This window comes from Ochotona curzoniae, unplaced genomic scaffold (assembly GCF_017591425.1).
Source record: "Ochotona curzoniae isolate NIBS_2020 unplaced genomic scaffold, NIBS_Ocur_1.0 scaffold_3208, whole genome shotgun sequence".
Classification (NCBI taxonomy): Eukaryota; Metazoa; Chordata; class Mammalia; order Lagomorpha; family Ochotonidae; genus Ochotona; species Ochotona curzoniae.
Genome location: NW_024467106.1, coordinates 16,999,886 through 17,024,730, shown reverse-complemented (window position 1 = coordinate 17,024,730; position 24,845 = coordinate 16,999,886). Strand labels below are relative to the sequence as shown.

Here is a 24,845-nt window from a genome sequence, read left to right as displayed (position 1 = left end):
TGGCGTGGCTTGGTTTGGCGCCTGAGGTCTCCGCTGCAAAGGGCTCTATTTCCTCTCCCAGATTATAAAAACAACAACAGACCTGTTTGAGCTCAGGGGGACAGAGGCAGGGAGGAAAATGTGACCTAGCAAAAGAATTCTGCTTGGGCGGGTTTTGCTCTGGGAAAACTTCCTGACTGTTTGCAAAGCCACACTGCACACAGGGCCGGCCACTCCTTCCCTGGAAGCAGTCTGTGGGAGAACAGCTCTCACCGTCTCTGCACAGGAAGGCAGGAAGGGGCTCTGAACTTTTCCTTCTCCGGCTCTGGCTTTCTCCTGCCGCACCACTGACAAGGGTGGCTCCTGACAGGCAGGCAGGCAGGCTCACCTGGCTGTGGGGCAGTAAAGACAAGCAGTCCCCTGAGTTGCTATCCTGGGAAGCTCCCCTGGACCAGCCAGAGGGAGACAGGCTTGAGGTCCAGCAACTCTGCCCTTGGCCATTTGGGTGCTCACCTGCTGCTGTCTGGCACCCAGCTCCCTCCATGCTCTTCTCTCCCCTCTCCCCCTACATGTACGTTTGTGCCCAGGTACAAAGTATCAGCTCTGCTGCCAGCTCCCTGTCCCCAGCTCATATAGCCTAGCCCAAAATGTGAGGAGCACTGCCTGGGGGTCAGGGGACATGGATAGTGTGTCACTCCAAAAGCTGGACCTTTGCTCTGTGCAAGGGTCTGGGCCCTCTGCCAGGTATGGGCCCAAGTCCAGAACTGTTTGCTTCCTGCTGTAAAGAAGGGAGGGGAAAGAAGGCTGCATTTCCAGGTGGAAGGGAAGGCTGGGGAATGGAGAGGGCAGTGGCAGACCTGCAGCAGCCATTGGGTGGGAAGTCTGGCCTTGGCCTTGCTGCTGAGCAGCCAGACAGCCACCCTTGCTCCTTCCCTCTTCCAGGCTTAAGCTTGTCTGATGGGGAAAGAAGGTTGGGGCCAGCTCTGACACCTCCCAGACAAAACCCCCGAAAGATAACAGAGAACTCCCCCCCGACCCCCAAGAGCCCAGCAGTGTCTGTACCTTCCTGTCTTCACTGCCCAGGCCCAGACTAGGACCTGTTTGGATATTCCCTCCCAGAGCTCCAAGATCCAAGACTTAAAGTTGAGGGAAGGGATGCAACTGTTAATCGCAATGCTGAGCTGAGGGTGACCATGGCCGGCTGCCTGCATGTGCAGTGTCCTCGGGCTAGAGACCACATCCTCGCCCTGCCCTTGGTGGGCCCACTTGAGCAGGGCTGGCGCTGGCCACACTTGTCCATGTCAGAGCTGAGAAAGAAGGCCAGTGGAGCCTGTTGGGGTGATGTGGGAGAGCTGTGTGCTCCTGCTCTGAACGGGCTTCAGGTGATCTTCAGGAATCCCTGGGGCTGCTGAGAAGAAAGCATTAAGGACACAGCAATGCTTAAGGCAGGTCCCAGCCATCTCTGAAACTTTCACCCACCCCTCCCCCAAGGCCAGCTTGTAGGTTCCGAGGTTCCCGGAAGTCCAGGGCTTCCTCCTGCAGCCGTAGTTGAAACCTCAGAACTCATTGTCCTGAGTCTGGTGCTCAGTTTCCTGGCTGCTTCCCCAGGCCCTGGAGATTCACCATAGCAGCAAGGGCCTGAGTCAGGCTTTAGAAGCTGGGAAAGAGGCCTCAGCTGGACTCCCTGTGAGCAGGATTGTCTCATTAACATTGCTCATGGCAGGAAACTGGTTTCTGGTTTGTCTCTTTGAAATCTGACATGAATGTCATGGTGCGCAAGGATGGTTCTGGCCTGACCTGCTGGTAGTTGGCACTGGCTCAGGACTGGTCCCTGGGAGCAGGGAGCCGCTCTGCCCCAGGGACCAAGGACTCCCTGTATAACATCTGAAGAATCTTTAACTCCTGAGGCCATGCACACAGCCAGGCCTAGCACGGGACACCGAACATCATGGGTACCCCATGAACATTTGTTGCACGAGTGAATGAATGACCACAGGGAAATGCTGTTACAGCCCAGAATAGGAAGGGGTGAGATGTTTGTCGGAGGGGGGTGCACACTTCCTTCTGGGAGATCACTGAAATTCTGCCTGCCCTCCTCCTGCCCAGCCTTCAGCTGGCCTGTGGGGAATGGAATAGGAACAGGCAGAGAGCTGGTGCTCACAGTCAGGGCCTCTCCTGCTGGCCGGGCCCACTGTGGCCTCTTCCTGCCCCCGCTGCCCACCTGCTGGCTTTGTTTCTCTTTGTATCTCTGCCTCCCAGGTGGCAACATCACGCCCACAGCGTGTCTTCCTGACAGGCTCTAGTCTTAAGGAGCAGGCAGCAAGATGGAATCAGAGAGTGTGGGTCAGGCCAACACCCTGAAAAGCTGGGAGCGAGGGCCCTGGTGTGAGTGCAGACTGGGTCCCAGGGCAGCTAGTTCACCAGCAGCTCCCTAGATAAAAATAATCCTGTGCGGGGCGGGGGGTGGGGAGGGGCAGGGCTACCAGCCAAAGCTTAACATTAACAGCTGGCAAGTTGATGGGGGCTTGATCCCTGGCCCAGCATTCGCCCTGGGGAGCCAGGCACCCAGTATTGAAAACCTAGCTGCACAGGTCGCCACCGCAGGAATGTTTGGAGTTTGAATCTGAGACCATTCTATGTTGGCTCTGTGTGGGCGTCTGGGGAAGGAGCCAGTCAGAGATGCCTTCCCCTCTGGAGTGCAGGGTCTCGTGGAAAACCCATGGTGGGGCTGCGGGGGCGGAGGTGAGGCTGTGGTTTTCCACAGGCTTAGGAGGCCACCGCCTGAGTTCAAACCCCAACCTTGGTCAAGTTACTTTGTCCTGCTGGGCTTGTCTTTGGATCTGGAGAATCGAAGAGGAGAGGGTCACGTGAGTGGTGGAGATTGGACTCTCCGATCCAATCACAGAGGACTCTGTGGAAGTGACAGAGGGTCATTTCAGGGCTCCTGCCCCCTCCCCATGATGATGTTCCTGCCTGCCGTGGTGGGACATGAGACACACTCAAAGGCCATGTGGTTCCCTGTTGGCCCAGCATTTAGAGAGTTGAAAGGAAAACGTGGAGGGGTGTGACATCGTAGTCCTCTCCTCCAGCCAGCCGGAGAGACCCTGCTGGGTCAAGCCCTGACAACCCGCTCCTGCACAGCTGTGGCTCCCTTGGTTCTTTATGTGGCTCTGAGCCGTGCTGAGCACTGCCCCCATTCCATCCGTCTCTCAGAGTGCTGGCAGCGTGAGCTGTGACAGGGAGCAGATCTCAGTGAGCAACTGCAGTAATGCAGGGTGGTCAGGCCAGGAGGGAGCCGGCTGTCTGTCTCTTTCTGCCAGGGCATCAGTCTGGCCTCCCCAGCACAGGGAAGTGTGTCCCAGCATGTGTTCCCCTGACCTTGGCCACATGTCTCCTTGAGGCTCATCTCCTGAGCTTTCTCAGGCCTCCTGGAGTGTTCTCTTGTGTCATTGCCAGCTTTTCGAACAGACGTTCTGTCTGTTGCCCCCCATAGGCCTGTTGGCTGTCTCTTGGCACCAGGGTCTGCTTGTGGAAAGGTCAGCAAGCAACCCAGTGCATCTGTTAACAGGAAAGCAACCACCTCTTCTGGTGTTCCACCCTCAGCAGCACCAGACCCGGCAGATCCCAGAGACTGCAGTTTGTTCAAACATCATGGCATTTCTCCCTCCAAATACCTGTCTCCGAGGGGAGAGTTGGAAAGACTGGTTCTCCCTCTGCCCAAAGCAAGCCCCCATCAACTTGCCAGCTGTTGACGTTGAGCTTTGGCTGGTAGCCCTGCCTCTCCCCACCCCCTGCCCTGCACAGGATTATTTTTATCTAGGGAGCTGCTGGTGAACTAGCTGCCCTGGGACCCAGTCTGCACTCACACCAGGGCCCTCACTCCCAGCTTTTCAGGGTGTTGGCCTGACCCACACTCTGATTCCATCTTGCTGCCTGCTCCTAAAGACATGGCTTGGTTTTATAACCACTTCTTTGCTTCAACAACCTGTTGAGAGCATCTACCTTAGGCCCAGCACTAGGCCTGGTGACTTGATAGGACAGAGGCACTGCGGAGCACTAACATGATGGGCAAATGAAGGATGGCATGTAGTGGTTTAGGGTCAGGTCTCTGGAGGCTGCCCAGGTTTACATCTTAGTTCTTGGGGCCAGCATTGTTAAGCAACCACCTATGACACACTATCCTATATAGGAGTCAGTTCAATTCCTGGCTGCTCCACTTCCAATCCAGCTCCCTGCTATGCCTGGGAATGCAATAGAAGTATTTGGGCCTCTGCCACTCATGTGGGAGACCTGGATAGTTTTAGTCTTCAGACTTTAATCTGGCCCAGCTGGGGTCATTTTGGAGCCTGAACCAGTGGATGGAAGCTGTATCTGTCTCTGTAAACTTTAAAAAAAAAATAAAAGTAATATTCTCACTACCTGGGGCAAGTTACATGCTGGAGCTGGGCCTGGTTGGATGCTGATTGGCTGCCTTCCTGGTGTGTAGGGGGGGAGGGTGGGGCTTCTCCTTGGGAGTGCTTGGAGCAGCAGGGGGCACAGGCTCTGTAGTACTGGAGACACCGCGGCTCACACTTGTACTGACAGCCTATTCCGGGAGGTCACTTGTGAAGTACAGGGAGTTCCAAACCATCCTAGGTGTGGGCTGCAACAAGTGACCACTGAGTCCTGAGGCTGGCTGTGGTGGTTGGGGCAGGTGTCCTGGAGGAGGCGGCGGCAGGACTTTACTGCACTCAGTTCCCTTTAGGAGACAGATAGCTTCAGGGACTCCACGCCTTTGCCCAGACTGCCTCTCGCAGTGCCATTTCTTCCTGTCTCCAGTTCTAACTCAAAGGCTTCCTTCATGATGCCTTCCCTGGCAGGAGGATTTAACTGTATGCCCTGGTACTTCTGAGCCTTTGTTCCGCCTGCAACTCTGCTGGGTGTGGTGATCGGGTAGGAGCGGGAACAGCTGTCTTCTCAGGGGAGACAGCTTGCTGCCTGTTAAATTTGAGATCCTAGACCAAGGTGAGGGACTGAGGCCGACTCTGGATTCCACCTAGCCCATGGCCCCTGCACAGCCCACACAGGGGAAGCTGGGAGCACCTGACAGCTCCTGCCTGTGCTTTTTGATGCCTGGAGGATGCTCCCAGCTTCCTGTTTTGGGGTGGGATTTCAACATTGAGGGTCAGGCTGACCAGCAGGCGAATGCCTTGCTGCTGAACAGCACCCTGGCTCCTTGCTAGTGGGCTTTCCTCCAGAGACTTCCCTGTTGCCCGGGCCCTCCTCTTTTCTGCCTCTGCTTCCGAGAAAGCACCGTGCACTCTTTCCAAATGCTTTGGTGACTGTGCCTGAGCCAGCTGCTGAGACACTCCGGCCACAGCTAACGTATGTCTTCCCTTCTGTTTTCTTCAAGGCTCTTCTGGGGACCTGAAATTCTGCGTGCTATATCTTGCAGAGGTGAGTCCTTCCCTTTGCTTTGAAGGGCAGAGGTCTGTGGTCTGGTGGTGGGCTGGCTTCCCTGATGCCAGCCCTCCCACCAGGGAGACATGCAGAGAGCCCCACAGTTAGAAGGGGAATAGCATCCCCACCTCTCTGGTGTCTGAAAGAGCCATGGGCTAGGAAGCTCTGGGAGTGACCCCTGAGCAGTGCTGGAGGATTCATGACTGAGTCCCCACAGAAGTTGGAGAGGGCACAGCCCAAGTCACCTGCTCTCATTTTCCTCGGGTGTTGCCCTGATTCTGGTGCCTCTTCTTTCTCTTTTCCCAGGAAGTACCCTCTGTGACCCGTCTCATAGGGTCTTATAGGTATTCCAGAAGGCTTGAGTGAAACCCCATGGGTGTGATTACTGTCCTGTTTATCTCAATCCCGAGGCTGGGCAGTGCTGTGCCTTTGCAGGATGAAGCCAGACAGATGACCGATCTGCTTGATAAGGCTTGGTGGATAAATATTAAACTGGGGTTTAACCTAAGAGGCCCTCGGTAATAAAGAACGTGAGAGCCACTCTGCCATCTGTAGCCTTTTCTGTCTTCTGGGCATTTACTATCCCTAATCTTGTCTCTGTGGTGTTAGGAGCAGGGTAGGATCTCTCCCCAGCAGGATTTAGCAGGCTCATTTCTGCCTTCCAACAGACCTGGGAATCTGTCTTGTGGGAAAGTCTATACTGGTCATATCTTAGGGATTGGGGTGGGATCTATACTGACTGAACAAGAGGAATACACACCTTAGTGGAAGAATTTGTTTGTGTTGGTGATTGGCAAGCATTCCTGGATGAGATGAGAGGTGCAAATCCTTAACTGAGTCCTTGAATGGATCTGGAGAGAAAAGACAGTTAATGAGAAATTAGCATCAAAGGTAGTACGTATGTGGGACTGTGGCTGCCTGGAACTCGAGATCTGAAGGCCAAGGAAGCATTGGGTGTCCTCTCTTGTGGCAATTACATCCCACTGGGGCACAGAGGGGGCAGGTGGAATCCCTTCAGTGTTGGAAGTGTGTTGAGTCCTGTGGAGCCAAGAGAGCAGAGTGCAACAGAAAGAAGCCTAGGCTGGCTCTTCCTCCAGCTTCACTCCCTGCCATGAAGCTCTAAGTTCCTTAATGGCCAGAGAGCTCTCTGCAGGTTGGGTTTGTTTTGTCTGGAGAAGAACGTGCTTGTGTTCCACAAAGGTCTGTGACCTTCTAGTCCTGTGAAGATTGATGACAGGAGTCCTAGTTCAGTACCCTGCTAGGTGATCTGACCTGGCGACTGTGGTATTGAAGTTCACGGGAAGCTACAAGCCTCTCTTCTTCATGGGTTGTTGTTCATGAGAAGCATTCTGTAATGCAGGGGAGATGCATGCCTGCTTGCTCTGTGGCCTGGGACCTTCTTGACATGGGTGGTTTTGGATTCTGTGGAGCATCCAAACTCGCATCTTGATTGGAACTTCTGGTGTGTGGGTCAGCTCAGAGAAGACACCAGAAGAGGGTTGGGATTTGGGGAATGCTTTCCCACTCCATATGGAGAAAGTGTTAATTGCCAAGGTATTTTCTCTGATCATTCTCTGGCTCTAAGATCATGCAGATAATTATCCTCTGCAGTACTTGGCTCTGGGTCTCTAGTGCCTAAAAATATGCCCCTACAATCTCTGGGAGCAGATGGGCCCATGACGGGTTGCAGAGCACCAGAGGCATTGAGTCAATGGGCATGTTGGTTAGGGACCATTTCCTAGCCTAGAATCATGACCTTGGACCTAAGTCTGAGCCTTGGCTCTGCCATTTCCTGAGTGATTTGGAGCAAGCTATGTAGTATCGGACAGGAGGCCGATGAGGCCCACCTTGCCGGGTTGTAATGATTAAATGAGATTCAATGAGCACTTAGCACAGAGCCTGGCACACAGTGAGTGCTCAATAATGTTAGCTATCATTATTTTCAGATTCATAATGAGGGGAAGAGCTTTTTATATTCATTTTCTCTCCATTAGAAACATCACCACTGCCTTATTGATTTTCTTAAATGAAAGCCGGGAGGAACTGTTCGCCTTCTTTGTGACGTGCATATTCAGATGGGCTCGGGCATACAAGAGATAAACCCTGAATCTACTCTTCTAGACTTGGACTGACAACTTACTCTCTGTGTCTTAATATTTTCAGTTGAAAAATGGGTGCAGCCGTACATAGATCTGTTAAAACATTCTCCCATGTCGTAGAGTTCTATCAGTGTACATGGACAGATTTTAAGCTGTAGCTGCAGGTGTTTTTGTTTTATGTATTTGCTATTTTACAAAAACAAAGTCAACTTGCACGGAAGGAGGTAAGACAAGATGGGGTCTTAAGGAGGCCAGATGGAGCTGAGTATCTGGCTGGATTTAGGGATGTCCATGTGCTGGGTCGCACTGCAGGGAAGCTTCTGGGTGATGCCCTGGAACCTGGGATTGTGGGCACATGGAGAGCTGGCATGGGGTTGGATCACACCCTGGACTCAGAGACAGTTTTGCTGTCAGGGAACCACCACCAGGCAATGAAGGCTCCAGTATAGACAGATTTCGAGAGAGGGGAACTTAGTCACTGGTGGGAGTTGACTCAGTGCCTCAAGGCCAGCCCCCTGCAGAGTTGCCCATTTATGACAGCCTGGGCCAGGCCCAGGTTTTGCTTCAGAAACTTTTTGGGGCTTCTAGTGTTGAAGGTTTTTGTCTTCAAGCTCTCAGGGCCAGGGAGCCCCGCCCAACATGCTGTTCCTGAGAAAGGCACTTTGGTCACTTCCACAGCTGGGGAAGCATGACTTTTCCAAGATTCTAAAGGAACTTCTGTGCTAGTACTTTGGACACGAGATCCTAGTGCAGCTCATTTGCCTGCTGGGCCAGAGAGAGACACATGGCTTCCCTGAGGGGTAGGGAGCAGGTGACGGTCTTGCAGGTGTTCATAGGATGGGGATGATCACAGCTGCTCTCTTGCCAGTTTGTTGGAGTGCTGGCCTAGTGTTTTGCCCTGTTTGGGCACCAGGTGGAAAGTTTGAGAGCCAGGGCTGGGCAGCCCTCTTACCATGAGGTCATTATACTTCTCTAGGGAGGTTAGAGCAGGGCACGGCTGTCTAGAAAGCTGCCACAAACCCCACAGGTCTCCCAGGCCCAGTGGTCTAGAGTCTCTTCTGAAAGTTTGCAGTCTGCCTATCTCTAGGGTCTCTTTGCCAGGGGAGCAGTCTCACCAGCCAGCAGTGCAGTAGCCTCTCCAGGTTAGGGAGGGAAATTCTGCAGGCTTTGCTCCAAGGCTTCAAGTCTGCCACTCCAAGGCTTCAAGGCTGTTAGATGCTGGGAGGCCCTTAGTCACTCTGACCTTTGGTTTTTCTCTTCTGGAATATGGGAACAACAACCTGTGCCTTCATGCCTCTTTGTGGAGTTCCAAGATCCACAGGTCATCATGAATGGGAAATTTGAAAATTCATAATTATCTATCAGGAATTGGTATGATGGTAGAATTCCTGCTTCAAACAGAGAATAGGATATGGAAGCTGAGGGAGGGGGAGGAATTTGCCAGAGTCCAAATGGTTAGATAAAAGCAGGGCTAGAGTGCTGAGGCTGGGGCCTGCTCTGAGGAGGACCCTTGGCCAGCTGGAAGGGACTGTAGCCCTCACTCACACCTCCTTTTGCAGTGGACCAGGACAAGGCAAGCAGCAGAGGGCCCCTGGTCTGGGTCTCCCCTACCCCTTTCTCCCAGGGGAACCTTGGGTTCTTTGTTGGGTGTGTCACCATCCTCACCCTGCATTGGGCTGGAAGGTCCTGAAAGCAGCAGGAGCAGGTGGTGAAGCAGAAGCTTCAGTACTGTCCAGTGCACTGCCCAGCTCCCTAAGTCCGGCAGCCAGGGCTGTCTTCCCTCTCCTTGCCTGCTTTCAGGAGGATGAGTGTCCGTCCAAGGACTTAAAGCAGGAGAGGAATGGCTGGCATTGGGGACACTTGGCATGGGAGGTGGACTCCAGGGAAGGGTGGGAAAGTTCCCAGATGACATAAGGTGATAGCAATAGCCATCCCTGCCTCAGGGCTTCCACTAGGCCTAAGTTCCTCTAGTGTTCTGCTGGCTGACTTCTTCCTGTTCATCAGCCCTTGGCTCTGGTGTCACTTCCTTCTAAGGTGAGACTTTTCTGACCACCTTGCTTAAGTGTGGTCTCTCACTTTCCGAGCTTCATACCGTTTCATAGCTTATCATTATATTGCTTATTTGTTTCTTTAGCAGTTTGACAATCCCTCCCTACCGCCCCCCCCCCCCCCAACACTCCCAACTCCAGGTAAGGGCTGTGTTTTGTTAACCTCCTCATCTCTAGCACCTAGGCCAGTTCCTGATCCAGAGTTGGGGTCCAGCACTGTGTGCCTAGTGAACAGTTAGTTAACAACACCAGCTACTGTGTGATGTGACCTGGGTTGTCCTCACCGCTTGCCCTCCCAGGTGCTCTATGAAGTAGGTGGTGTCATTGTCCCATTTTACAGAAAGCTCACTACTCTCCTGAGCCAGGAAAATGGCAGAGTGGCACTAAACCAGGCCTGTCCAGCTGCGAGATGAGGAAGGACTGGGTGGGAGCGCTCTTTTTTTCTGTTCTAAATGGCTTAAGCTCCAAGCTCTCTGGCTCAGTCCATCTAATTGCTGCTATGGAGGAGGGGAGGCGCCAGTCCAAATTCCCTTGGAGTTAGAAAGTGATGGTAGTGGGTGGTAACCCTAGATGGTGGCACCGCCCCACTCTGCCCCCAGCACATACTATTTCATGGCAACTCCCTGAATCCCTGTAGTTCCATGGTGCTTGTACCAAAGCTGGGCTAAATTCAACCTCCTGGAAGTTCCTTCAGGTAGCCAGAGTTTACAGAGGCCATTCCCTGCTATGCATGACATGAGGCCTGGACAGCAAAGGCCTTCCCAGAAGCGGTTTATGGTACTTGGTGAAATTTGAATGACAGCTGTGCCAGAGATATGGCTGCCTCAGTGGGGCTGAATAAGTATTGCTGACCCCTAGATCACGTGCTACATTGGGGCATGGGATTTCAGGTTATGGGCGACCCTCAGGGACTCCAGTGACTGACTATTTGGGTTCTGGTGGACTTGGACTTGGCAATCGGAAGAGCATGCTGGAGGGAGATCCAGGATGCACAGAGTAGCAGCCTGGAGCTGTTGTACTCTGCATTCCCCACACACTACCCAGGCTGCCTGCTGCCCTGTCTAGTCTCAACCCCATCATTGTCCTGCGGCTCCCCACAGGCCTCCCCTATGTTGGGAGCTACTGTGTCCCTCCTCTCCCCTCCCCCACAGGCCAATAGCTCACCAGCTGCCCCCAGCCCCACTTCCCAGTGTCACTGGGGATTAGTGTACATTTGTAGCTTTTAGTGGGAGCTCACTTCCTCACAGCAGCCTCGCCCTTGGGAGCCCAGGGTGGGGCTTGGGCCTTGGAGCCCCCCGATCAGAGAGCAGCCCTGACCCGTCCCTTTCTCTGTTTTCCTTGACGTCAGAAGGCAGAGTGCTTATTCACTTTGGAGGCACACTCACAGGAGCAGAAGAAGAGAGTGTGCTGGTGCCTGGCAGAGAACATCGCCAAGCAGCAACAGCTGGCTGCCTCGCCCCTGGAGAGCAAGGTAAGGGCCTTGTTTGCAGCTGCAGCCCTGGCTGCCTGACTTCCCCTAGGGCCACCCTCCACCCTTGGACCTCCAAGTTGAGTTCGGGGCTAGCCTGAGTTTGGCTGGAACTTGGAGCTGGGCAATGAGCTCCTGGTGAGAGGAGGGCCTGTGTTTGAATGTCTCCGTCCTTGGCTTTTCATTGGGTCCTTCAAGTGGGTTTAACGTTGCTCCAGCAGAACATTAGAGACAAACTGAGCACATGACTCCGCCAGTTCTCAGCTCTTCTTTTGGTTTGCCCGTGGCGGGGTTTAATTTGGGCTGGCCTCCCTGCTGTTGTCTGGCATACGGTCCCCTCTGCCAGGGGGCAGGCCCTGCCCGGGGTGTGGGGGAAGGGCAGTGTGCTGGTGTTTAATGCTGGCCCGAGGCAGACATAATTGAGGGGATGTTTGCAGCAGAAGCTGTTAGAATTTGATCTAGGCCAGAGCCAGAGGAGCTGCATATCCACCGCTGGGCCTGAGGACCAGCCAGCTGGAGCCTGGGAGATGACCAGTCCCTCTGGGGAGGCTGATCTGGACCAGACCTACTCATCTGGTCCAGAGTAGGGGGTGGGCTGGGGGATTGGATAATGTGATGGGAGCAGGACCAGAGCTTTTTCCTTTGATCCCTGCTGATGACAGAAACAAAGCAGAGTTCTCATCCCCCATTGTTGAGACCCTCATGTCCCTTCTGTTACTCAAAGCACAGGCCATTTGGGGACTGAGTTTGACCGTTGGAAGTTTGGGGTCCAACTAGCTGCATAGTTGTTTGGTGCAGTTGCTCTGCTAGACCTGGCCAGAAGTGGAGGGACAAGTGTAAGGAGCAGCTGGAAACTCTGGCCTTGCTGCTTCCTCGCCGGGGTGGGGGTGGGAGTGAGGAGTGGCCCCTGTGGCGAGAGCTGGGGAGAAGGGTGCTGGACAGTGGCTGGTGGGCAGGGTTACCAAAGAGTTGTGTCATCAGAGATGTGATGCTATTTGACTCCAGGCAGGGGTAAGATCAACTTTGATGGGAGGAAGACATCGGACAGAGTGTGGGTCCTGGGACATGTTCAGCCTTCACCATGACCTTGGGCAAGTTGCTCATGGCTCTGTACTTTGATGTCCCCTATCAGTCACATGAGGTTCCTCCCCTAGAGGGTTGATGGGGGTTTGCAGCTGACATGGAACTGCACAGGCACACGCCTAACCAGAGTTGTAGGGAGGGCACTGTCCCGTCCCTGCTCCCGATGGTGCGACACTCGCTCCAGTATCAGGTTTGTCTTTGAGGGGAGACCTGTTATCATGGTTGCTATAGCCTGCCCTCTCCTGTCAGTCTGGGCTGGGAATCCAGGCCACGCCCTGTTTACCCGGCGGAGTGTGGAGTGGGGATGGGCGGAGCATGATGAGGCAAATGTTGAGTGGCTGAACTTGTGCCTCCACCTTTCTTTGCTTTGTACTAACTTCCTCCTCTGAGGGAGAGAGGTCTTTATGCCCAACATCAGAGTTTGCTGACTCTAGAATGTGCCTGACAGAGGTGTGTCAGTGCTCAGAGAAACACCCCCTCCTTTGCCTTTGGGCAGAATGGTGAGTGTCTGCAGCTAGTTTGGGCCTGGCATGGGCTGTTGGCATCATGGGCAGGCAGCAGGTGGAACATAATTCATGCCAAAGCTGTTTGGATGTTGAGTGTCATGGGGAAGCTGTGCACGGGGCAGAAGGGAAAAGAAGAGGGGTCTGGCTATTGAGAACTGTGGTATCGCCTCTGGGTCTCAGCGAATTGGTTCTTTGAGCCATGCACAGAATACTTCCAGATTAAATTTACGGCAGACAGAACTTTCTCCAGCCCTAAAGAGTGCCAGACGGCTTCCCTGACCTTGGTAATGGGGTCCAGGTGGCTGTCCAGCTGGCGCAGCCCATCACCCACCTGTGCTCAGGTCTGTTAGTTCCCTGCAACCTGAGTGACCCAGGGCAGCATTGCAGCTTTTCCACTAATGTGGCTGTTCCCCAGGGGAGGAGAGGTAGGGCCAAGAAGACCTCAGAAACTGCTTCTTGCTTTCTGAGTACAACTCACCCTGCTTGCTGATGCCTTTGGAGACTAAGAAGTGCATCCTTTGATGCCTTTTCTGAATCTTTGCCTTCTACTAAACAAAGGAAAGTGAAACCAACACTCCCTCCACCCCATCAAATTTCTTCCTCTGGAAAGGCACTTCCCGAATCTGCCACCCCCCGCCCCCAGCCTGTGTCCCTGTCCTATCCACAGTGCTTGCTGACGCCTTGGGATGGCAAGTTCTTCAAATACCTCAGGGAATGGAAAGCGCTTCCCAAATGCATAAAAAAAGTCATCAGTGCACTTTTTGCTGTGAATGTAAGCAGCCACTCACTCAGGGGAGGAACGACATGCTGGGGGCGGGGGCGGGGGCTCTTCAGATGCTGTGATGTGTTTATCTGGGGAGCTGAGGACCCTGAGCTCATTCTGTCTCTATGGGGAAATCTGTGCCCCGAAGACTTCTGCTGGATTTGGCTGCCTGTGAAATCTGCTGCCCTTTGGACCAGCTCTGTTCTGCTTCCAGAGGCAGGCAGGGGCAGGAACAGGATTCTGTGGTCTGGCAAGTGTGGGGGGTCCCAGTGGGCCAGGCCACAGTCCCATGATACTTCTTTGGGGAGGGGAGTCCATTGTCTGTCTCTTGCTCACTCCTTGCCTGTAGATTCCTCCCACTTCCTCTCTTGCCCGGCACCCCATCCATCTCTTCTGAACGCAGACTTTAGTCTTGCTTCACTACCTGTCCCTGGAGACCTTCTCCCTTTCTCTGGCTGCCTGAGGCTCGTAGCACACTCACTGCATGGGGCCTTCTGTGATGCTTCCAATCTGGAGTGACTGAACTGCTCCCACCTGCGGCTGCTGGGGTTCAAAACCAGGAGGGAGAGGCAGGGCGACTCTATCTTGGTTATCAGTGATATACACAAAATAAATGCCTTCTCTGTGCCAGATGCCAGGCCCTCTGGGATCGCAGAGATGAGCAAGGCCTAGTTCCTGTCCTTATTGATGTCTCCTGACTGGAGAGAAGTGGCGGGGGCACTGGAATGAAGATCCAAGCATTAAAAGCCATGCGGGCAGGTGCGGGTGAGAGGGGTGGCCCAGCTGGGTGTTGGCACTGGACAGGCCAGCCAGCTGAGAGGAAGTGTTTGGCCACTGAGTTCTCAGGTATGAGCAGTGGGTACGCTCAAAGGAATCTGGTGCACTCCTCCCTCTGGAGGTCATAGTGTAGTGACAACAGACTGCTCCAACTAACGTGGTGAGCAGTAGGAGACCCCAGAGAGCTGCCTGGCCTCTTCAACTCAGTTTCTGCATCAGTCAAATGGTTGGATGAACAGGGAGGCGTAAACTCAAAGTGCTGGGCCCAGTGGCCTGCGAGAAGATCTCTGCTGACCAGCCGCTGGTGTTAGCTGATTCTAAGGGATGTCCGTAAGAGGAGCCATCTGCCAGCCCTGCTCCTCCTGAAGCTGACGCCGCCACTCTGAGCACTTGGGACCAGCCGCTCCGTGGCACCTCACCATAGCCACCCGCCATATTCCAGGGCCCAGGCGGGGAGATGGGGACCTCCAGAATCAGCTTTGGCTGTCAGACCTCTCCTAGATGGGATACAGAGGTGGGTGCGTGCCATCTCATCAACTGCTTAGGGCAGTTAGAACCTGGCCTGGGGATGCCAAGGTCTGTCCAAGTGACTTGGTGAGGAACAGAGGCAGGTCCTGAAGTCAGGCATCCATGGCCTGAGTAGACAGCAAGCTAATTCCAGTTCTGTCTGGTTCCACAGAAACTCCACCCTTACGGCTCTCTCCAGCAGGAGATGGGGCTGGGCACCTCCACCAATGCTACCCAGGATAGAAGCTTTACCTCATCAGGACAGACTCTGATTGGCTGAGCAAGCCCAAGGGCGGAACTGTGCTGCCAGCGACTTAACCCTTTCTTGGGCCTCCCTTACTACACAGTAACCTCACCTCAACTGGATCCAAAATGGAGGACCAAAATGGTGGGCCTAGGGCCATCTGAAGAGAGTGGTTCCAAGGGTGTGTGTGGATTGGCAGCGGAAGGACCGCAGTGATGAGAGAGGCCCATGGGCCTGCGCAAACTGGCCACAGGAAGTTGCTGATGGAAAAGGCTCTGAAGCTTGTTCCCTCCACGCACAAACAGGTCAAAGGGCGTCTGGGCCTCCAGCAGTGGCTCTAGCACCCACTCTGGGGCCCACAGGAGAGACTGGCTGAGATCATCCCAATGGAGAACGACGCTGTGATCTCTTGCTGTCTGAAGACATCTCCAGCCACTGGCTCGTTTTTCCTGCAGACACCTTGACTGGTTCATTTAGCGGATTTGGAGTGGGGAGGGGGAGAGTGTCTCATTTGTACCAGGCTCTGTGCTGGGGAACTGCAGAGAACAAAATGGACAAGCCTTGTGCTCTCATCATGTTCCTGTCCTAGCAGGGAGTAAGCATGCGGGAAACGGGTCACCAACAGCTCCATACACATGTGCGCACATGCACAGACACACACATACACACACACACGTCTCCACGGTTGCCAGCGGTGATAATCTGGGAAAGTAGCAATTTCTTTCAGCAGAAAGGATGGCTGTGCATGGGGGTGAAACAGAGGAATGATAGAACTTTGACCAGTCCTGGCTGGAAAGGAGTGAACCAGTCAAGACTTGGGAAAAAATGTTCCAGGTAGAAGGTCAGACATGGGAGGTCCCAGGATGAGAGAGTGTGGTGAGTAGGCCAGGGTGCCAGAGCTTGGAGAGGAGCAGGAAGAGGCAGTACAACACCAGATAGTGACACTGAGTCTGTAGTGGCTTCTCCAAGGATCCTGTTGTTGACAGGAGGGGGTCCATATGCGTGTGAGACTGGGGAGGGATGCCCGAGCTCCTGGTGGCTGGTGGGTGGGCAGCAGGTGTGTGAAGACTAGGATGGGGGATGAGAAAAGCTGGTTCCTAGCCTTCCCACCAATCCTCATGCTCCACCACCTCTTATGTTCTCAGTGGCACCTTGTGTACAGAACCCCGCTCTGGGTTCTGGGAATGTCTGTGGGAGTTGAGAGCAGCCAGTGCTCTGCTTGGCCCCCCATCCCTGCCCCAAACTTCAACAGCAGAGGTTGCCTAGGCTTTCCCTTCATCCTAGGCTGAGTGCTCAGCGGAAGCTGGAACCCAGTGTCCTGGACTCAGTTTACTTCTTGGGAAGTCCCAGAGACTCAGGGACCAGGCCTAGGTATGATGCAGCCACCTTGGTAGAGATTGCTCCACTATGGGAGCAGTGACCAGAGCCCAGCACGCTCACTGCCTGCTGCAGTAGCTCCCACGCCATTTTCTGTCAAGACCTAGAGTAAGGGAAGCCTAAGGCCACAGGTCCCAGAGATGTGGCTTGTGCACAAAGCCTGTCTATAGGCCGGCGTCACTTGCATTGGAAGAGAAGGAGGTCAGAGAGAGTGCCCTGAGCTCAGATACTATACTGTGTCATGCAAGACTTTAGAGGATAAAGCCTGGGTCCCCTGTGACCTCACTGAGCTGCTGTGGCCACTGGGACAGTAAAATTTAAAGCCTGGCTTAGAATATGCCCCTGGCCAGCCACTGACCCCCTCCCAACCCAGGAAAAATTAGGCACATACAATCAGCTGTCTCATATGGGGCAGGTGAGTTGGTCTGTGATAGGATGATGCTCCCACCCAGGGATCAGGCTGCCTGACACAGTGTCTCTGGCAGCCAGGGCTTAGCCCGCAGGCTGAGTTCTGAGTGACTGAGCAGCCGGGGCCTCACAGACAGTGAGCTGTGCTTTGATTTCATTTGATTCCCGTACAAAATGACATTAAAGGGGGGGTGGGGAGAATGTGAGGCACAGGAGAATTGCCTGTCTGGGAAGACAGCAAGCTTGTCTCTCCCGGGCCTGGTGACATACCTCTGGCCACCAGACAGGGGGCTTAGGACAGCAGCTGTGGCCACAAAGCAGTGGAGACTTGGAGCGATGTGCAGATGCAGGAATCAGACCTTCTCCTGGATTGTTCTGCTGCACCTGCTGTGAGGGTCCGGATTGGGCCTTCTGGTGGGCCCCAGGCTTCTACCCCTCCCCATTGCCTGTGGTGAGCCACAGCACACTGCTGCTCAGCCTCGCCAATCAATGAAGCACTTAATTTGGCTGCACTGGCTCGAGGAGATGAAATACGACCTGGTGGCCACTGCTCTGCAGCATCCTAGTCCATCCCGGTCGACCGGCCGGAATGATGAACAAGCATTGGCGATTGCCTCTGAGAGTCATAATCACGGGAAGCCCAGCCCAGCCCCTCCCCGCCACATAAATCACTCCAAGAAGCACACAATGGCCTCTTTCCTGATGGGCCAATTGTCTCGGTTTGGTGTCTTGGGCAGGCGGGAGCGGGGAGGATGGGAGCACAAGCGTGTATTGTTGAAAAGGCCATCTGTGCAATTTGAATACAAAGTGATCCTTTTCGCTCCCCCACACCTCCTGAGCTCCCATTTTTGTACTTTCTTCTGTCTTGGGCCTTTCAAAATTCTCATCTTCCCTGGAGATCATGACGCCAGGGTCTCCGCTGGCCTGGATCCTCTGGCCTGTGGGAGTTGAGACAACATCGTGAATGCTTAATGACGTTTTGTTGGTGTATGTCTTGTGTTTGTTTTGTTCTTTGAATTTCTTTTTTTTTTTCACAAATTCTGCCACCAAAACCCTTGTTATGCACGACATCAAGGCACACTTATAGGGTTTTGCATAGGGGCGGTGCAGGCGGTTTCACACCATGGGGCAGTCCCACTGTGAGCACATGGGCTTTGGAAGTGGCCCCTGGGTACTTCCTTTCCCCACTGTCTGGCATGACCCCCGCTTGGTCCTCAGCAGCCTTGGTCAGTGGGTTATTCCAGGTCAAGGCCTTAAACCGTCCCATCTAGAAAAGGCAATGGTTTAGGTTGATCTTTTAGGGGTGGAAGTCAGAGGAACTGGGAAGAGGCAGGAAGGGTATACCTGGTCTGTCAGAAGCCCATTCAACTATAGAGGGATACTTGTAGGACAAATAAAACCAGATGCTATGTGTTTGTTGTCTATCCAGTAGAGACAAAACTTCCAGAATTTGTTTTCCTAAGATATGGTACAGGCTAAAAAGGTGAATAATTTTGCACAAGATTTCCCCACAGTCTGATATGAAAGACAAGATTAAGCTCCCTGAAGCAGGCACTAGTGGGCCCATGCCCAGAGCACCTGCTTCTGGTTATTCTGCAACCAAGATGGCAAGGTCTGGGAGGCTGGGCGGTCACACCTCTACAGAAAGGCTGTCTTGGGAGACTGTGGCCCTCAGACGAAAGCCCAGGTATCAGTGTGGCTCTGCAGGCTGTCCCTGTTTGACACTCATAACTCTGGGACTTTTTTCTGAGTGTAAAGTAGCAATGCATGTTTCTGTTTAGGCTGCTGTCTCTGCTTTACACTGCCTCCCCTCTTGGCTGCCCCTGCTGGATGCAGTCCATGCAGTCCTTAAGCTTCAGGTTGCAGCCCCTGCTCAGAGATGCCTTTCTCAGGCATGTGTCGTTAGCCATTGCTCCCATCTTTGCATGCCCAGGTCACTCTGTTCATCCTAAGCAGAGCGTTGGGCAGCTAGATCTCATCTGTGAGACTCTGAGCTCCTTGGGAACAGGTGGAGGTCATGTTTTATTTCTCTTTTCTTCTGTTGTTGCCTGATCTAAGGCAGGTAGTGCAATGGATACTGTACAGTTCAATAGAACCATCCACTTCAGCTCCCCTCATCTGTGTTTTACTGTATAGATGAGGAAACAGACTAAAAAGGAAAAGAGGCTGGCCAGCATTGCAGGCCAGAACCAGAACCAGAACTGTAGCCCCGGCTCTCCTGGCTCCCTTTGGCTTACAGTGTTTTGCTGTTGAGAGGAGGAAGTGGTTTGGGAAGGTTCACTTCAGGGTACCACCATACCTTCACAGTGACACTGCGCATCCATGGAAATGAAGGGTGTCTGCTCAGAATTGCTCCTTGGTTCTCTTCCCTGGGCTACGAGGCGCCCCTGCCACGTAACCACTTGCCCTCAGAGAAAACCAGAGTTATGTTCTGATCTTGGCTCAGATTTTGCTTCTGCGGGTTCTTACTGCATGACCTCAGACAAGTGACTTCACATCTCTGGTCATCATATTTCTTCGTCACCAAAAACAAGGGAGTTGAATCCAGATGTTCTCTAGGATTTGTCTGATGACAAAATATTAGACTATCACAGTAAAGATGTCGCAGGAAGGGTGAGGACCCCGACACAGGGCAAACAATAGTTTGGTTCTTCATTGTGTACATAGTTCACTGAAACCATTTCATGAGGGATGGCAGAGGGTAGAGCAGGCGGAGTTCAAAGCCTCAGGCTAAAGGAAGGAAAAAACCACAACGAACACTTTAGTCTTCACACTGAAACATGAGTGCCTGGATGGGGATCAGTGCAGTCACTGTACTAGGCTTATGTTTACCATGAACTCACAGCACATAGGACCACACAGGCTGTCTGACAGGAAGGGGCTCTCATCAGAAGCACTTGAATTGCAAGCATTTTTTTTTGTCTCCTCCCCACCCTAAGGTGCATTTTACCAGGCTACCCCTGGGAGACTGGCCCAAGGAGCTCTCCAACCCAAGGTCTTCCTCATCCGCCTTCCTTTCTGCTCAGGCAGATTGACACACACTGCCCTGTTCCATTTGAGCCTCACCTGTGACATGTAACTACTGCATGTTCTTTAGCCTTCCTAGGACATGGTAAAGAACCTAGGCGTTTTCTGCCTTTTGTGATTCTGCCTTAATGGCTTGGCTGGGGGCTGTGTGAACCTCAGGCCTGATAGTCTACGTGACATCCGGCAGGACACCTGGCAGGTTACGTAGGCAGACGGAGGTACCTGGTATTTGATAAAATTCACAGCCCAATAGCTCATCGATTTTTTGAAAGTTGCTTGTTTCAAACCCACCAATAGAAGCCTGCTAAATCATGACTGTATAATTAATAGCCTGAAATGTATAAGAACTGGGGGGCTTGGGCTCCCTTCGCTCTCGGCTGCGGCTGCCCCTCCCCCGCCCAGCTATGCTGGGCTTGGGGAGGTGGCTGGGTTACCTAGGCTAACCTGAATAAACCACCTTTTTGCCTTAGCACCGACTTCAGACTTGATGATTATCTGGGGATTTCAAAAATTGGCACAACAATGGCATCAGGATAACTTCCAGGTGGAATTTGACATCATCTATATGCTGTGCCTTTAGTTTCTGGTGTTTTATCAAGTGTTAGTGATTTTACATCTAGGTTTAATTTCACTGCTGTAGCTGTTCCTTGGGGGAGAGAACATCAGGGATTTGGTTAGCTAGCCTAGGAAGTGGGCTGCCCCTCGTCACATCATGGTTTGGTGGCAGAATGTCTTCTGACACCTGCTGAAACCAACTCTCAGGTGGACTTGAGGAGCCCAACCCAACACAGATGCAATAACAGAGGAGACAGTGTCTGTCTGGATGGGTGTGTGGAACTTTGGTAAAAGCCTAGAGTCTTTGAATGAGGAGCCAAAATGCGGTAGCTCAGCTAATTAACAATTTACAAGCCCATTGCTAGATGCCATAGCCAAGAGTGAGGCAGGAACCTGGTGGTGGGTACAGAGCTGCTGACTGCTGGAGATTCTGCGTGGTTGGGGGCAGGGAGAGGAACTCGCTCAGCAACTCCTTGTGTTGTCCTGAGGAAATGTAAGTCACCACTTGGGGCTATAATGGAAAGAGTGAGGGATCAGCCCGGCTAATGGAGTGAGGTTGTCTCCTTGTCAGCTGGCTTGTCTTGTCTAAATTCCTGGCTCATTCTCGCTGGAGCGGAATGAATGGAGCGGCTGTGTTGTACCTGGAGTGAAGAGTGTTCTAAAAATAGCAATGGGCAGGGGCGGAGGGGAAGAGCAGAGGGCTCCTTGGAGAGCAGGGTGGGGACGCCTCGCCCCGTCTTCCTACTGGGTCTCATATTTGAGGAAGCTCAGGATTCAGACACCAGAGGAAAGGGGCTGGCTGGGAGGCACGGGAGGTGGGGGCACAGCCAGTGTAGGATTCACCTGGGGCTGCAGTCCTGGGAAGCCTTCCTCTCTGGCCTCAGGGCACACTGGGCCTGGGAACCCCTGGAGCTGAGTGAGGCTGGGCTTCCGGAGAGTCGCCAGACAGGCGAGCAGTCCTGCCTGGCAAGGAGTCCCAGCTAGCCGACCCTGAGCCCTGACCCGAGCCAGCTGACCTTCAGCACTATGCCTCCTCAGCTGGCGCCCCGTCCCTTGCTGACTTGTTTTCCTGTCACTTCCTACAGAACCTCTGGGGAGGGAGGACAAAGGAAGGCCAGGGTGGACTTGGAAGACAGAGGGCCTCATGGTTGAATAAATTTGTATCATTCCTCAGAACAAGCATAGACATCTAAGGAGCCTTCAGGTCTAGAGACCAAAAGACCAGGGTTCAAATCCCAGCTCTGCTTCCCACCGGCCATGGATTAGTTGTAAAGTCACCTAATGTCTATAAAATGGAGAAAGGACACCTGCTCATTGAGAGTATTTGAGATCAAAGGTTTTGGTGTATGCAGTGTGCATGGTAGTGGTCCCTATCTCCAGCGGCTCAAAAAACACACTTGACTCTATAATGCCCTTCCTCATGCTTCCACTCAACACAGTTGACTTGTCTGCTGTGTTGTTACCAAAGTAATTCAGATAACTGATGTTTGTTAGAAGAAAACATTTACTGCAGATGACCCAGAAGGAGGAAATGCAGTTCCAGCACCCACATGATAACCAAAGTTGACCTTTTGAGTACATCTCTGTTATTTGCAAACTGAGGTGACAGGTGTGTCTTTCCATTCTGTAGCGTAGAATGTATCCGTGTTTCCATGGCAGAGAGTATTATTCTACATTATCATTGCGAGTGCCTTCAGAGTTATCTATGTCCCTCTCTCAACTATTCTTTCAACAACTTACAGGTAGTTCAATGTTCAGGTAGTTTCAATTTCTTATTTCATAAAAAAGAAATGTACAGTATTCTGGTATCTAAAGTCCTTGCCCTGAATGCGCCGGGATCCCATATTGGTGCTGGTTTGTATTCCATATGGGACTGCTCCATTTCCCATCCAGCTCCCTGCTTGTGGTCTGGGAAAGCAGTCAAGGACGTCCCGAAGCCTTGGGACCCTGCACTTGCGTGGGAGACCGGGAAGAGCGCCTGGCTCCTGGCTTTGAATTAGCTCAGTGGCTACTTGGGGAGTGAACAAGTGGATGGAAGATCTTTTCCTCTCCTCAGTAAAATTTGCCTTTCCCATAAAAGTAAATAAGTCTTTAAAAAAAGAAATATATATAAAAAGCCAGCTGAGATTAAAAACAAAATCTTTGTAGATACATGTGAGAACTTCAAAAATTCATGACAGCGACGGAGGGGCGAGTCTTGTGGTACACCAAGTAAAGCCACTACCTGCAGTACTGGGGTTCCATGTAGGCATCTGTTCAAGCCAGCTGCTCCACTTCTGCTCCAGCTCCGTTAATGCACCTGGGAGAACAACAGGATGGCCCAAGTGCTTGATCCCTTGCACTCAAATGGGAGACCCAGGTGAAGCTCCTGGCTCTAGACTTCAACCAGGTACAATCCTTGTGGCTTTTTGGGGAGCAAAACAGCAGATGGAAAATCTTTCTTTTTGTCTCTCCTCCTCTCTCTTTCTCTGTAATTCTGCATCTCAAATAAGTAAACATGTTTTTTAAAAAAATGGAACAAAAAGTTGTTGAGCTATAAAAGCTGTGAAGTTTGTTACCATACAAAATATATACTTTCCAGGCTCTTTCTGGAAACTGCTTACATTATGGTATCCCGAGCATTCAGTTTATTAACTACTGCATGTTGGATCCTCAACAAATATTTGTTGAATGAATGTTTTGTCAGAGTAAGTTCCTGGTGGTAGAATTACTGAGTCAAAGAGTATGAATATATTTATGAAGTAGATTCTTGATCCTGTTGCCAAATTACACTTCCAAGTTACTCTGTCAATTTCTGCTCTCACTTTTGATTGGCTATTCTTCCTGCTTTTTCAGGAACTTGTCCTTCTTGGCACCAAAATTTCTGCCTCCTGGAACAGCCCTTAATCTGCGTCAGAGAATGCCTGTTAGCTTGTACCCTCAGTAACACTGGGTATTGCTACATTTTTGATAGGTTCCTCTTTTTGGTTACTGGAGACATTAAACATTTATTTATATGCCTTTTCTTCTCTTGCATCACCTATTGTGGAAGTAGTTCATTCAAATCTTTGGCTCTTTTTCCTGTTGGATTTGTTTTTAATTCAAATAGTGAAAAACAAAGCAGACTCCTTACATAAAGAAATTGGTCTGTTACCCTTTTGTTTTTACTACTTTAAGAAAAATTATTTTTATTTGAAGGTGGATATACAGAGAGAAAGAGATACAGAAAGATCTTCCCTCTGTATGTAGGTTCACACCCCAAGTAGCCATAACAGCCAGGGCTGAGCCCATCCGAAACTAGGAGCCAGGAGCTTCTTCTGGGTCTCCTACAAAGGTGCAGGGTCCCAAGGCTTTGGGCCATCCTTCACTGCTTTCTCAGGTCACAAGCAGGGAGCTGGATGGGAAGTGGAGCAGCCAGGACACAAACTAGCACCAACATAGGATCCCGGCACATGCAAGGCCAGGATTGTAGCCACTAGGCTATTGTGCTAGGTCCTTTTTACTATTTAAGTCACATCTCTTTTCTGATTTATAGGTCATCATATCTGCAAATTGTTGTAGTTTCAGCTTTTTTGAGATATAGTTCAAATGCCAAACAGTTCACCCAGTTGAATGTACAATTCAGTAGTTTCTGGTGTATTCAGACTTCTACTGCCATCACCATGGACTGTGTTAGAACATTCCCGTGACCTCAAAAATTTTTGCCAAGTCTCTCCTCTTACTCCTCAGTCCACTTTCTGTCTTTCAGTTTGCATATATTTGATATTTCATATCAACAGAATCATAGTATTTAGTCTTTTGTGACCAAATAGGCTTTCATTTAGGATGATTTTTTTTAGTATGATGTTTTTATGTTTACTCATGTTGGAGCATGTATAGCTGCCCAATTCATTTTTCTGGTGAAACAATATACTATCGCTTGGAGGGCCTACCTTTTGTCCAGTTGGTGGACATGTAGGTTGTTCCTGCTGTCTGACTGGTATGGATCACGCTGCTGTTGTTGCTTTTGTGTGCATGTGTGTTTTTCATTTCATTTGGGTGTGTACCAAGGAGTGGCATACCGATCGAATGGGGACCATGTTTAACTTGTTGAGGAAGCACCCACCTGGTTGTACAGTTTCAGTTTCTCTACGTCTTGGCTAACGCACAGTAGTTTTGAGGGTGTATTCTGAAGATGGTAGCCATATTGGTGGGTGTAAAATAGCATCTCAATGTGTTTTTCTTTCTATTTAAAAAAAAATTGCTAGTTACTTTAATCTCAGGTTCAGTACTCCTCTATAACAAAGAACTTTACAAGTCCAACGTGGATAGCCCATCACTCTGCAGGGATGGAAACGGTTAAAGACAGAAGTGGCATTGTCCTTTATCTCCTATCTGTGCATTTAAAGATATGCTTTACCTTTGACCAGAGATTATGGAATAGTTACATTTTTCTACTTGGGCTTCATGGTCTTATTAACATTTCAATTTACATGGGCTTTCCTTTAATATATATAATATAAAAAGGAATTCATTCATTTTTCCCTAGTTATTTTTCTCCAAAGCTTGTTTATAATATTAGGATAACTACCTTCATATTTTTATAC

General features: G+C 51.6%; 1 protein-coding gene across 2 annotated transcripts in view; it reads left to right on the top strand.

Moving 5' to 3' along the window:
* Positions 1-24,845, top strand: part of RGS3 (regulator of G protein signaling 3) — a 124,282-nt gene that overhangs the window by 60,054 nt on the left and 39,383 nt on the right. The window contains exons 16-18 of one of the 2 annotated variants that reach the window (XM_040963879.1): positions 5,372-5,415; positions 10,914-11,036; positions 14,842-15,172. In XM_040963879.1, coding sequence (XP_040819813.1) covers positions 5,372-5,415; positions 10,914-11,036; positions 14,842-14,949 — 275 coding nt within the window. In that variant the 3' untranslated portion in view covers positions 14,950-15,172. Of the gene's footprint in view, positions 1-5,371; positions 5,416-10,913; positions 11,037-14,841; positions 15,173-24,845 lie in introns of those variants that run through there. The other variant, XM_040963876.1, reaches the window with a different exon arrangement.